At 37.5% G+C, this 13,491-nt stretch overlaps 1 protein-coding gene and 1 pseudogene across 2 annotated transcripts; both read left to right on the forward strand.

Annotated features, from left to right (window-relative positions):
- Positions 1–686: 686 nt before the first annotated feature.
- LOC114165587 (protein FAR-RED IMPAIRED RESPONSE 1-like) lies at positions 687–3,585 on the forward strand. The gene is made up of 4 exons (XM_028050173.2): positions 687–2,034; positions 2,704–3,064; positions 3,153–3,344; positions 3,421–3,585. The coding sequence occupies exons 1-4, from the start codon at positions 689–691 to the stop codon at positions 3,583–3,585; spliced, it is 2,064 nt and encodes a 687-aa protein (XP_027905974.2). The 5' UTR covers positions 687–688.
- Positions 3,586–8,331: 4,746 nt separating this feature from the next.
- Positions 8,332–12,249, forward strand: LOC114187900 (uncharacterized; annotated as a pseudogene). The gene is made up of 4 exons (XR_014995907.1): positions 8,332–9,209; positions 9,309–9,447; positions 9,684–10,850; positions 11,859–12,249. The product of XR_014995907.1 is annotated as an uncharacterized LOC114187900 (transcript).
- The last annotated feature ends 1,242 nt before the right edge of the window (positions 12,250–13,491 follow it).

A 13,491-nucleotide genomic window follows, 5' to 3' on the forward strand; every position in this document is an offset into this window, starting at 1 on the left:
GTTTCATAAACCTATGAAACGGAATCTGTATTCCGTTTCATTAAAAAATTTGTAAATTTTTTTTTGAAACGGATTGTGTAATCCGTTTCATAAAAAAATTTGCAAATTTTTTTATGAAACGGATTACACAATCCGTTTCATTATACTCTGAAACGGATTGTGTAATCCGTTTCATAAAAAAATTTGCAGATTTTTTTATGAAACGGATTACACAATCTGTCTCATTATACTTTGAAACGGATTGTGTAATCCGTTTTACATGTTCGTTGTGGGATGCTCTAAGTTGTTAATTTAAGAGAGGAATCTTTTTCACAAATTTTTGAAATGCATTTGATATGGAAAGTGTATGCCGTTTCCGAATCCTTTTGAGAAATATATGAAATGGAAACTGTATTGAATGTTGATACATGTATGTTGTGTTATTGGTGAATTTTTAATGTGAGTGAATTTATACTGTATGACGGGTGAATTTTGTAACCTAAATTATGCAATCAGTTATAACCTAAATTATGCAATCAGTTATGAATATGAGCATGTAATCAGTTTTCCAATTTTGATATGTGTTCTGTTTTTCTCTTATGTGATTCGTCTTTCATTCTTTATGCATTTCTTTTAATTGCATTCTTTTTTAATATTCTTATGTGAGTAATTTACGTATTAAAATACTTTATTTTTATTATAGTTCATCATGGAAGATCATGAATTTAGTTATTTGAGTTTTTTGGATTCTCAAGCGGATTCTCAAGTAAATTGTAGTCTCATGTCAGACTTTTCTGATTTTGTTCATGATATCTGCGAACAAGATTATACATCTCATTTTACAACCGATGATATTTTCCCAACACGTGAAGATTTGATTAAGTGGGTTAGAGGGGTTGCTTATAATCTTGGATTTGTTGTCATTATTTTAAGATCAGATAAATATAATGGACAACCAGGAAGAAAAACCCATGTATTATTAGGTTGTGAAAGAGGTGGAAAATATAGAAAATACAAGTCTGATGCAGAACCGAGTCTATCTGGGACAAGAAAATGTGATTGTCCATTTAGATTGAGAGGGAGACCCATCTCTCAAGGGGAGGGATGGGTGTTGAACGTAAAATGTGGTTACCATAATCACGATGTGTCATGTACTCTAGTTGGTCACCCCTATGCTGGTAGGTTGAAGTCTACTGAACACTCATTGCTTGTTGATATGACTAAAAGTCAAGTCAAACCTGCAAATATACTTCTCACCCTGAAAGAAAAAGATGAGTTTAATGTTACAACCATGAAGCAAGTGTATAATGCAAGATATAGGTACAAACGTTCAATAAGAGGTTCTAGAACTGAGTTACAACAGTTAATGTTGATGTTGGAACGTGATCACTACATCCATTTTAGTAGATGTGTTGATGAATCTGATGTGGTTAGCGATTTGTTCTGGACCCATCCTGATGCTGTCAAGTTGTTAAATTCATTCAATATTGTGTTCTTAATGGATAGTACCTATAAAACCAACAAATATCGGTTGCCATTACTTGAGATTGTTGGTGTGACCTCAACAGGATTAACTTTCTCAGCCGCTTTTGCATTTTTATCTAGTGAGAAGCAAAATAATTTCATTTGGGCTCTTGAAAGGCTTAGAGGTCTGTTTATGACGTGCGAGGGTGGTTCACAAGTAATTGTAACTGATAGGGATCTTGCTCTAATGAATGCTATTGGCATTGTGTTCCCTGAGTGTTATCATCTTCTATGCCGTTTCCACATTCAAAAAAATGTGCAGGCAAAGTGCAAAATGTTAGTAAATTCTGTTGACGCATGGGATGTTGTACTTCAAGCGTGGGAGAATGTCATGGACTGTGAAGATGAATTAAAGTTTAAGGAGTGTGTTCATCGTCTTGAGCTTGTTTGCCAGCCGTGGCCTATATTCTTTGAATATGTTAAGGACTCGTGGATCATTCCTTACAAGAAATTCTTTGTGAAGGCATGGACGAACAAAGTTATGCATTTGGGGAATACAACATCAAACAGGTATATTTGCATTTTGGTATTAATTAAATTTATTTATTAATGGTTTATATGATTTCCTTGTATAAATTGTACTAGGGTTGAGTCTGCTCACTGGAGTCTGAAGAAAGTTCTTAGCAGTAGTATGGGAGACCTTTGTTCGTGTTGGGATGGCATTCACAACGTCATTATCTTGCAACATAACGAAATTAAAGCGTCTTTTGAAAGAAGTATAAATCTGATCAGTGACTCTTTCAAGGCATTGAGTTATAGAAGATTAGTGGGAAATATTTCTAGATGTGCCTTAGAACTCCTTGCTCCGGAGTTGGAAAGAGTAAAAAAGATTGGATTCGATACTAGTCGTTGTGGCTGCATTCTCAGACAAATTTATGGTCTACCATGTGCGTGTGAATTAGCACGATATGATCCTGGGATTATTCCTCTCCAAGAAATTCATGTCATGTGGACTAGGTTGAGCTTCTCCAATGTCTCGTCTTCACAATCTGAAGGGCAATTATCTATTCAGAGGGAGGTTGATCTACTGCTTAATCTTTTCAAACAAGTTGATATTGCAGGAAAAGTTACCATAAAACATAAATTAGTTGACATAGTTAGCCCTTCCATGACATCGATGTTACCACCACCGAGTAAAGTTAAGACGAAAGGTGCAGCTAAGAGTCATAGATCAAAGAAGTCAACCAAACGTGATCCCTGCTATTTTGAGCATGTGGACGCCTTCATAGAGTCCTCAACACAAGACACATTTGTTGCAAAAACAGATAACAAGGTGAAGAGCAAATGTGTCATTGAAGAGAAAGTAATACCCATGCTAGAACAGTTCAATCCTGTTTTTCATCCTTATATAGTCGATGTTGTCGATGTTGTGGCGGACGGTCATTGTGGATATAGATGCATTGCTGCATTGTTGGGTATGGGTGAGGAGTCGTGGCCTCTAATCAGACATGATCTATACAAAGAACTTAGCCAATGGCAAGATGAATATGCAACGCTAGTTGGAGGCTATGATCGTCTGGAAGAACTGAGAAAGTCTTTGCTAGTTCAATCACCATCGGGGGTATAACTTCTATGCAACACTGTTGAAATTTATGTGTTACAAATTTTTTTTGATTTTGTTTTATTATAATGTAATTAATTATATACAGGCCAATCGAGACAAGTGGATGACTATACCAGACATGGGGTATGCGATTGCTAATCGGTATAATGTAATCCTCGTGTGCATGTCATCAGTTCAGAATTTGACTATATTCCCACTTCGTACATCCCCACCTACTTCGCAAAGTCAACATCGACTAATTTGTATCGGACATGTTTACAATTCTCATTTTGTTCAGGTATATATGTTTATATATATATATATTATTTTTATAAATAACTTTATTTCTCTATTGACTAATTGCGTATTTACAGGTTAGTCTACAAGAAGGCTGTCCATTACCGACAGTGGATATCATATCATCTAGCAATTGTTACCCAAAGGCAAAAGGGTGGGCATCATTTTATAGAGATAGGATGCAAGCATTCCTAGATTTACACATAGTGGATCGTAGTTATGTAGATCTCATGGAAGACTGATATTTGTTGATTGTATTTAAGTATTTCACTATTGTAGTTTGTAATAATTTTACCAATATATAAAATTCTAACTCCTTTGGCCAAGGGACGAATATATTTTGGCCTCATTGCTAACATTAAATAACTTAATATAAAAAACCATATATAGATGAAATATCTTAACATAAAATCCAATACAAATGTCAACTCTAACATGAAATACAAATAAATCGACTATCCAGACGTAGATGGTCGTCAACCTCGAACTCTACGTCCTCCTCTAGTCTCTTCCTCTTCAAGTCCATCTTGAGCCATCTGCAATAACTCATGAGTGCGATCCCAGGCAACTGTGCCCTCAGTAACATCTCTGCAGTCTATCATTCGCTGAAGACCACCAACAATGCGTTTCACGAGACCCTGTCATAATAACAAGTTAATGTCAAATATTAATAGTTACTAATAATATTAACAACTAAATGTGTGACATACCAATAAACCACTGGAAGATGATGACGGTGACGTCCTCTGAACTGTTATGTCATCTGGCAAATTCCGACGAAGTCGGGGCACAAGCACAAGGCTGGGTCGGTCGGCCTCAGCTCCACGTAAAATGTATGGATGGGAGACTCTCCTAAACCACTGCAAATATCCATCCGAACATGAAAAGGGAGCTGGTGCTTGGACCACTTGATGTATAACAAACTGCTCGTGCTTTTTCCACCGATCATCAATAGCCTCAAAGTCCATCATGGGAACCGAACTAGGCGGTCGTGGAATAGGCTGGATGAACCCAAATTGTCGCAACACACGCTCAGGCAAATGACGTTGTACGACGGTCCCAACCCTCAGGAAGCCAGAAAACATGCTATGTGTTACCAGTTGTCGTGCAGCTCTGTGTGCTACATATGGGTTCCAAATCATCCCATCATATGTCAAGCCATCCAACTGGACTCTAACATCAGCTATAGCGGAAATGGCGCGTCCAGTGACATAACGTAGAGCACGGGGTTCGGTCTCCACATATGTATCCCGTACTTGCTTCCTTCCCAATGTAGGGAAGTGCTCGTATATCCAAGCCTGTATCAAATAATATTTCATTTAACCATTATCATATCAAACTAAAAACAAGTCAAATAAAGAATAAAATGTTATATAAATGGGTACCTGCAGAAGAGGTAGATATCCAGCTAATTGCTTTGTATTTGCAAAGCTGGCATCTCCTAGCTGCTCATATAAGTGGACAAGAGCAGCAACTCCCCAACCATATGTACGACATGTGGAAAGATCTCTAAATAGGTCGAGATAATGTGTACGAACATAGGTGGCGCTTTTGTTAGCAAATATGGTGCACCCTACGAGGTGCAAAAGATATGCACGTGCAGCAAACTCCCTTAGCTCGTTTTCACAACAGCTGTGATACAAGTCTCTCAACCAGCTCAGTCGGACCTGTGCACCCCGACTTTGATTCAGCTCCACACATGCCATGGCCCGGTCAACACCGAGAAGTGTCGTCAAAATCTGAACAGAATCTTCATATTCCAGATTTTCAGTGGAGCAAAAGTTTCCACTGATGGAAAGATGGAGAAGTGACGATACGTCATCCAAAGTGATGGTCATCTCCCCAATGGGTAAATGAAAACTGTTAGTCTCGGGATGCCATCTCTCCACGAAACCCAATACTAACCCAAGGTCGATATATTCATATAAAATGTCGCACAAAGGCGATAATCCCGAAGCTAACACAAAAGGTGCAACAGCAGGGTGAGGACGTCCTAATTTCTTAACTTTTTTAATATGGGAGACCACTTTCACAGCTCGATCCTACCAGAAGAAACAAACAACAATAAAAATACTTAACAAAAATAAAATTAAACCTATATAAAAACTTCTTACTGACCTGACCATCCCATATCATGCGTGCAACATGATCCTGGTACTGCGTCAATAAAGATGTATCATACGGCCCACCAGGAAATCCTCCACCATCGTTATCAATGACCTGCTCGTCCTCCCGATGAACGTCAGGAACCTCATTCTCAACAATGTCATCCTCAACGACATTAGCCTCATGCTGACCCCTTCTACGAGCCGATGCTGTCGGTCTCTTTCGTGCAGCACCTTGTCTGGAACTCTCGGGTGCATCATTTGAACCACGTCTAGATATATTTCCTCGTGTCCTGACCATATCTGTAATTCAAATTTTCAAACATTAGAATCCAATACAAATTTTCTGGAAAAAAAAAATAAATTAAATAAACAACAAATGACACGGAAATTCCGATAACAAATGCAGTTTCTGTCGTACCAAAGGTAACAACTTCTCAATTTAAATTTTTACTGATTCGTGATGAAGACAAATTTCCTCTACAGCTTCTAGACTTCATGGAAGAAATGTTTGTTATTAAATTGGTCACGAACCACTTTAAAATTACTCATAGACTTCACCTTCCTCACACACGGAGTACACAATCCGTTTCCCTAAAAATAAATAAAAATGAAACGGAATGTGTCTTCCGTCTCCCAAATCTCTCTCTCCCATGCACAAACCCTAAACCATCAATCATGCACACACCCCACTCTTCCGTGTTCCTTTACCAATTCAAATTCAATCATTAATACTCTTCTCTCCACCTCTCCAATCAGTTTAAAACACCCTCTACCTCTCCATCCAATTTAAAACACGCTAAAACGAGTGTGAGAAAAAACAAAAAAAACTTGAAACGGAATACATATTCCGTTTCAATAAAAAATAAACAGAAACGGAATACGTATTCCGTTTCAATAAAAAAAGAAAAACAGAAACGGAATACATATTCCGTTTCAATAAAAAAAAAAAGACAGAAACGGAATACATATTCCGTTTCAATAAAAAAAAAACAGAAACGGAATACGTATTCCGTTTCAATAAAAAAAAAAACACAAACGGAATACGTATTCCGTTTCGATAAAAAAAAAAAAAACAGAAACGGAATACGTATTCCGTTTCAATAAAAAAAAAAAACAGAAACGGAATACGTATTCCGTTTCAATAAAAAAAAAAAAAACGGGTTTGGAATTCCGTTTCACCCTTTTGGGAAACGGATTCCAAATTCCGTTTCCTTTAAAAAAAAAAAAAGGTTTGAATTCCGTTTCATGCTCGTGGAAAATCTGGAAAATAAATCAAACCAACACATCTTCTAATCTAAGTGTAAAATCAATTAGGTATGCACTGTAGTAATATTCAAATAGCATTACTTACCTGTAAAAGATGGAGAAGAGGACTTCCGCCAATGGAGAAAACGGACCTGCCGGAGAAGGGGAGAAGAAGGCTGCGTGGAGGAGAAAAGGGTGCTGCGCAGCTTCGGAACAAGAACGGGTTGGAGGAGAAAATAATGCTGGGTGGGGAGAGTGGACGCTGTCTGGGAGAAGACGAAGAAGATGAAGGCTGTGTCTGCGTGGGAGAAGACCAGGAAGGCTGTGTCTGCGTGGGAGAAGACCAGGGAGAAGAGGGCGAGTGTTACGCGTACCTAGGTCAACAAGATTCTCTGTTGGGGGTGCAGGGAATCTGATTCCTCTTTACTTTATAGGGGTACGTTTTTGGGGGTGCATGGGGCGAGAGTGTGAGCTTTTGGGGTGCAGAGACGCGGTAAAAAAAGACATTCAGTAACTCTTCATTTTTACCATGGGCAAACTTGGGAATAAAATTAGTTTTGGGGGTACTGAAGATATTATTGGAGGTGCAGGGAGAAGCCCCCCAGATTTTGGGGCTTTCTTGCTGCATCTTCAAGAATTTTGTCTGCACCTTTAAAAATTTATGAAATTTCAAAAATATCCTTTAATTATTTAATAAATTTACATAGATCATACCCTCAAAATTATTTTTGAATGTCTATTTTCAATAAAAGATACTTCTAAAATTCGACAACCGATTAAAATTTTAGATGTCAAATATATATATATATATATATATATATATATATATATATATTTTTTTTTTTTGCATTTATTTATTTTTAATTTAAAGTTTAATTACTTTTAATTTTATTTACTTTTCGATACATTATAAAAAAATTATATATATTTATAAATAATATTATAGATGTTATGAAATAAAGCGAATAATAAAGAGAGTAGTAGAATAATAGATAATTATATAATAGAGAAAAAGTAACAACATAAAATAGAAAATGAGAGATTATGGAGTAAGTCATCTATATATTATTATTGATATGAAAAATTCTATTAATAAATTCAACATATAATTCATAAAGGCAACAAATCAACAAATCAACTTATTTAATACAAATATTTAATGAATCATATAAATATCAATCATGTATGAATAAATGTATCAAATTAATGCACAATCATTAAATCATAACAATCAATGAAATTTGACATTCAAAAATAAATTTATATTTATTTTTCTTCAAATTTTTAAAGGATATTTTTGAGTTTTAAAAATTTTCGGAGGTGCTGAAAAAATCATAGAGGTGTAGGATCAAATTTCCAAGATTTTTAGGTTTGAAGAGGGCAGCTTGTTTATTGCAGTTTCATATATGGATAATGATATTAAAGAAGTTTCTAATTTGTAGATCGTACGATAAGAAAGTTAAAAATTATTTTTAAATTATACAATTCAGAAATTAAAACTAATTTTTCGATTTTCTAAGTCAGAGATATTTTTTTTTTAATTACTTGGTGAAAATTATTTCTGGTTTTCAAATCGTATACCTCCTATGTATAATCTTATTCTTCAGTTAAAAAAAAGAAAAACAGTTCTGACAATGAAAAAACAGCAATCCATTAAAGTCATGAAAGAAGTGTGAAAAAATGAAGATGGCGAAAGAAAAGGAGAAGAAAAAGGAAGGAGCAACAGATTTTGAAATCCTGGAAGCTTAAGCTCAACTTCATCCTTCACAAATGGAAGCCGCAGAGTTGAAAGTGGAGTCACTTGCGTGCATAGACTCCACCACTCTCTCTCACTCAGAGCTTCTCGCCCTTTCTCTCTCCTCTCTCTGCGCCTTCGACCTTCGCGCCACCAATGACCTCGTCACACCCAAGATCGACCCCGCGCTCTTCAACGAGAGCGCCGGCTCCCGCCGCCAGACCTACTCCCGCCCCCAGTCTTCCCCGACGGGCCGCCGCCGCCGCCTCGCCGGCCTACTGCCCGCCCCCAAACTCCCTCCCCTCCCCGCTCACGACCCCGAGAACGCCGAAAACCGCCTCATCATCGACTACCTCAAACAACTCATCCGAGAGGACCCCAAGTTCGACCAGGTCCACCTCGCTTCCCCTTCCCTTCCCCAACCTAACGTCAAGCGCAAGCGAGGCCGCAAGCCCAAGCTCAAACTCCACCTGGAAGACTGCTACCGCGGAATCGACATTCTTAACCGAAACGGCGTCGCCGTTGATCTCTCGCAGTTGGCCACCTCCCAAGACCCCTTCGCCGATGAGCTCAAGAGGCGCACAGAGGGTTTGAGCAACGAAGAGGAGCTGTTAGGGTTTTTGAGGGATTTGCCTGGTCAGTGGGGGAGTCGTAGGAAGAAGCGCAGGATTGTTGATGCCGCGGACTTCGGCGATGTGTTGCCGCTCAGTTGGAAGATTCTTCTCGGTTTGAAGAGGAAGGACGGTCGTGCGTGGATCTATTGCCGCAGATACATTAGGTTTTGTTTCTTCTTCCTTCATCACTTGGTAACTTTCTTTTTCGTTGTAACTCTACTGTTCTTTAGTGCTTATCCTATAATTGGTATTCCGCCGTGCAGCCCTAGTGGACAGCACTTTGTGTCTTGCAAAGAGGTTTCTTCGTATTTACAGTCTCTTCTGGGTAATGGTGATGCGCAATCGCAAAGCAGTCGCAGGAGTGAAAATGTAGTGCAGGAACAGATAGTGCCTGCTGAAAATGTAAGTACACATTTTGTTGTTGTGGTTGATTTTGTCAAGGGTTTGGCTCTTGGAGCATTTATAGAGTACAAAGTGCACTTACAATTGACTAGAGAATCAGTGATTAAGTATTGTGATGAAACTATATACGTGCTATCAAAAACCTTAGAATTGATTGCAATCTTAACAGTTGATTTTCTCATTAAAGATTGTTAAATGTTATTGTGAGGTTTATGGGCTGTGTGTTTGTGCTGTAGTCTGCTGGTGTCACTCCTGAACGTCAAGATCAGAGACAGATTGTTGCCGTGAACACGGAGGTGCCAGGGTTGTTTGCGGGTGCTCATGAACGAGTCAAGGAGGTTGCGTTGTTGGGAATTGAAAATCTTGCAGATGTGCAGATTCAAGATCTGTTTGAATGTCGCAAGTGCAATATGAGTTTTGACGAGAAGGATTCGTACTTGCAGCACCTGTTGTCAGTTCACCAGAGGACGACAAGGCGGTACCGGCTTGGTTCGTCTGTTGGAGATGGAGTTATAATTAAAGATGGGAAGTTTGAGTGCCAGTTCTGCCATAAGGTGTTTCTAGAAAGGCGTCGCTACAATGGTCACGTGGGGATTCATGTTAGGAATTATGTGAGGAGAGTAGAAGATTCACCAGGTCAGATAAATGTCCAGAGGACAGATGACAAGTCTCCAGTCAGGGAGGACGTGCCTTTAAGGATATCTAAGATGGATGCCCTCATTGAAATTGCTCAAAACTCTATTATGGAGGGTTGTGTCACGGAACCCCATCATTTAGCTAAACTGAATGGGATTCCTGCTTCGGATATTGCTGTTGGTTATTTGGACCAAGATGGAAACTCTGAGTCTCCAATCAGTGAAAAGCAGATGGAAGATAGCTTGACTAAAAAAAATGTGGATCATCAGGGAATGGATGGAAAGGTAGAGGAAGTTGATGATGATAACCATGTGATAGATGTAAAAATGGTTACTTTTCTTGATAACATGGGTTTTTTATCTGTAAATAAGCAAGATGTTAAAGCATCCGAGACTTCTGAAGTAAAAGATGATGTGGAATTGACTATTGAGGAACTGGATCAATCTGGGATTGATTTGGATGGTGTTTCTGAAGTTCGTATACTTCCTTTATCTGAACTTAACATGATACCAGAATCTGAAAAGGGTGAAAATTCTGAATCTTCTAATGCTAAGGTTCAGTTTAAACCTGATGAAGGCATTAGTAACAAGAGTGAGTTGGAATTTGGTTTAAATTGCTTGAAGGATGTACCTGTTACCGTTAGCACTAATGTCCAAGAGATGGTAATGGCAGCTTCTGAAGAAAATGTGGTACATTCTAGGGCTTTTAACTCCACTATATCCGCAGAACAACCTATGGATTGTTTGCCTGCATTCAGCTCTGATAAGGTATAAGGCATAACTACGGATGCCTTTATTTTAAGGATTCCATATATGTTGAAAAATTGAGGGAATAGTCCTACATATATTATACCAAGCTCCTCTTAGAAAGTGATTGGTATGAGGTCACCTGTATGTGCATGCAAATGCATGACATGGCATGTGGACTACTGTGCTTATCCTCATTTGCGTCTCTGAATGTATTCTGGTTTTACTTTGTATTGAACCATTGCTGTAATTTTTTATTATTTACAATGCCCTTGGCACAAATTTCTAATTTTTCAACAACACGTGGTTTTAGGAACCAGTTTTGTCGTCTGGTCAATTATTGTTCCATAGTGATCATTGCACAATTGTTAATGCTCTTCTATGCAACACTAGCAGTATATTTTTTTTTTCCATCCGTAACCATTTCACTTTAACCTGCTATATTGCTACACTAAGCAAATAGTCAGTCATTTGCTCTCAGCATTTGTATTTCCCTCTAAGGATAACATGATTTATAGAAGCATTCTTTCACTTTTTTATTAATTGTTGATTGAATAACAGGTCCATTCTTTCTGAACCCAATGCTGACTTTCAATGTTATGTAGTTTTAATTTCTTATTCTTATTATTCTGGCCTTCCATGTATTTTACATGGAGGAAAATACAAATCTGTTTATTTGAATTAGTTTGTTTTTGGGAGAGATGAAGGAATCGCAGGTGTAACCTGCCTTTAGTCCACAGATTAACAATATTTGCCCTGCCTTAGCCTGCCGTGTCTTGTGCTGGAAATTTGAGGAAGTTGAAATTGCTAGCTGATGACCATGTGCCTGTGCACTGTACATTTCTCAACGTTTTTTCTTTCTTCGGTTGAACTCATGCTAAAAGCTAGTTATGGTGATTATTATAATCTAGAATGATTAACTGTAAATCTCTTATGAGCAATTAGCTACTACCCAGCCATGATAAGTCTCAACTGGTAGGTAGTGCTGAACTTTAACCTTGAAAAATTGTTGTTGTTGCTCATTGACAGGGAGGAAAACAGTTTTGCAGTCTTGACAATGAACATGATAACGTGAAGGGTCTCCAGGAATTGAGGTTTGATGAAATAGATAGTGTTGATTATGATTTTGCAAGGATTCAGGATTCTCCTTCTCTGCCTGCTGTATCAGCTGAATTGGCCAATAACACAGTGATGGAAGAGACGTATTCGTCCTCAGTTCAGTTTGAATCACAGGAGGGTATGCTAAATATTGGTGGCAGAGATCAGCTTACAACTGTGTGTGTATGGTGTGGAATAGAGTTTAACCATGACTCCGTCAATTCTGAAATACAACCAGATTCCGTTGGATTCATGTGTCCAGCTTGTAAAGCAAAAATCTCTGGTGTTGGACTGTGAATCACCAAATGCTGGCTGTCTATAGACTGGTAATTTCTGTTTCTCCGTAGATTAATAGTTTGATTAGAATTGTTTCCGCCATCCTATCCTATCTCTTAATTAGGATCGTCTAACCGAGAGATACTCTAGTCACTTAATTCTGAGGTGAGAGCACTATTTTAGTATTTTAAACTTGCTAATTTGGTTTTATAGTTACTCAAACTAATAACATAAAAATCTCATTGAACAGACCAAACTAACATAGAAATTGCAGTTATTAGAGGGGGGAAGGGGGAAGGGACTTAAATATGCTTAATTCTTTTCAGAATGAATCTATAACGTATTTACTCTCGTTGTCGTTGTACTTGTCACACCTGTAGTGACAGGCAAAACCTTGTATCATAATTCGTGTCGACTTCAAATAGAGCTTCTAACTTTTGGTGCTGAATGATCTTCGAGAGACAGTAGAAGGAGGTGATGATGAACTAGAAGACAGCATTTGGGATGGAATACTTAATTTATTGTACTGTGGTTTTTATTCTTCACGTATGTTGTATTGTCGTACATTGTCCTGTTTGTTTTCTCTAATGCACACACCTGCTGCAATAGTGCATGTCTTTAAATTTTGAATTTCCTACATAACTAGAGAGTGTATTCCTAAATTACACCAAATCAATATATAATTTTGATCGTAGTTTGAAAGGTGAAATTAGTACAATTATCTTGGTTTTAGTAGGATTCAGTTTAATTCTTTTAAGCAAAGATTCCTGTTCGAATTTTGAAAGAGAAATTGTGATTGAAAAAGACGATCATACTAAAAGTAAAAGCTAAATCAGAGTTCTTAGAAAATTAGTCACCAAAAAATGGATAAATCTTTCGTGCTCGAAAGATGATTATAAAAGAAGTTATAATCTACTGCACTTCATGAAAATAATTACAATTAAATGATGCAAAAAATGTATAGTATTTATTTAAGTGATGCTTTTTGTTAGATCATTGATGTGAAATATTTATTCGTATGTCGGCAGATATTTTTATTAGTATTACTTTTAGTGAAATGTCTTTTTTCCGATCAGCTTTTCTATGTATATAACAAATGGCATAAATAATAGTGTAATGTTAAATTAATTGCTGTTAATAAGTCACTTGTTTAACTTTTGAACGACATACACGGCGTCGAGTGAAAGCGGGAGCTGATAATTGAAGTATTAAACGACTAGTAATTTCGTTGGATGTATTAAATGAATTTACTCTTGTTTGGGTGATAGAGAAAACGTGTGTGAAGAGA

This window comes from Vigna unguiculata, chromosome 6 (genome assembly GCF_037176805.1).
Source record: "Vigna unguiculata cultivar grain cowpea cultivar isolate G323 ecotype 2 chromosome 6, ASM3717680v1, whole genome shotgun sequence".
Classification (NCBI taxonomy): Eukaryota; Viridiplantae; Streptophyta; class Magnoliopsida; order Fabales; family Fabaceae; genus Vigna; species Vigna unguiculata.

Coding starts and splice junctions, on each gene's coding strand:
- LOC114165587 (XM_028050173.2), top strand. CDS start 689: ATGGAAGATCATGAATTTAGTTATTTGAGTTTTTTGGATTCTCAAGCG. Junction 3,065..3,152: donor TAGTTCAATCACCATCGGGG/GTATAACTTCTA, acceptor AATTATATACAG/GCCAATCGAGACAAGTGGAT. Junction 3,345..3,420: donor ACAATTCTCATTTTGTTCAG/GTATATATGTTT, acceptor GCGTATTTACAG/GTTAGTCTACAAGAAGGCTG.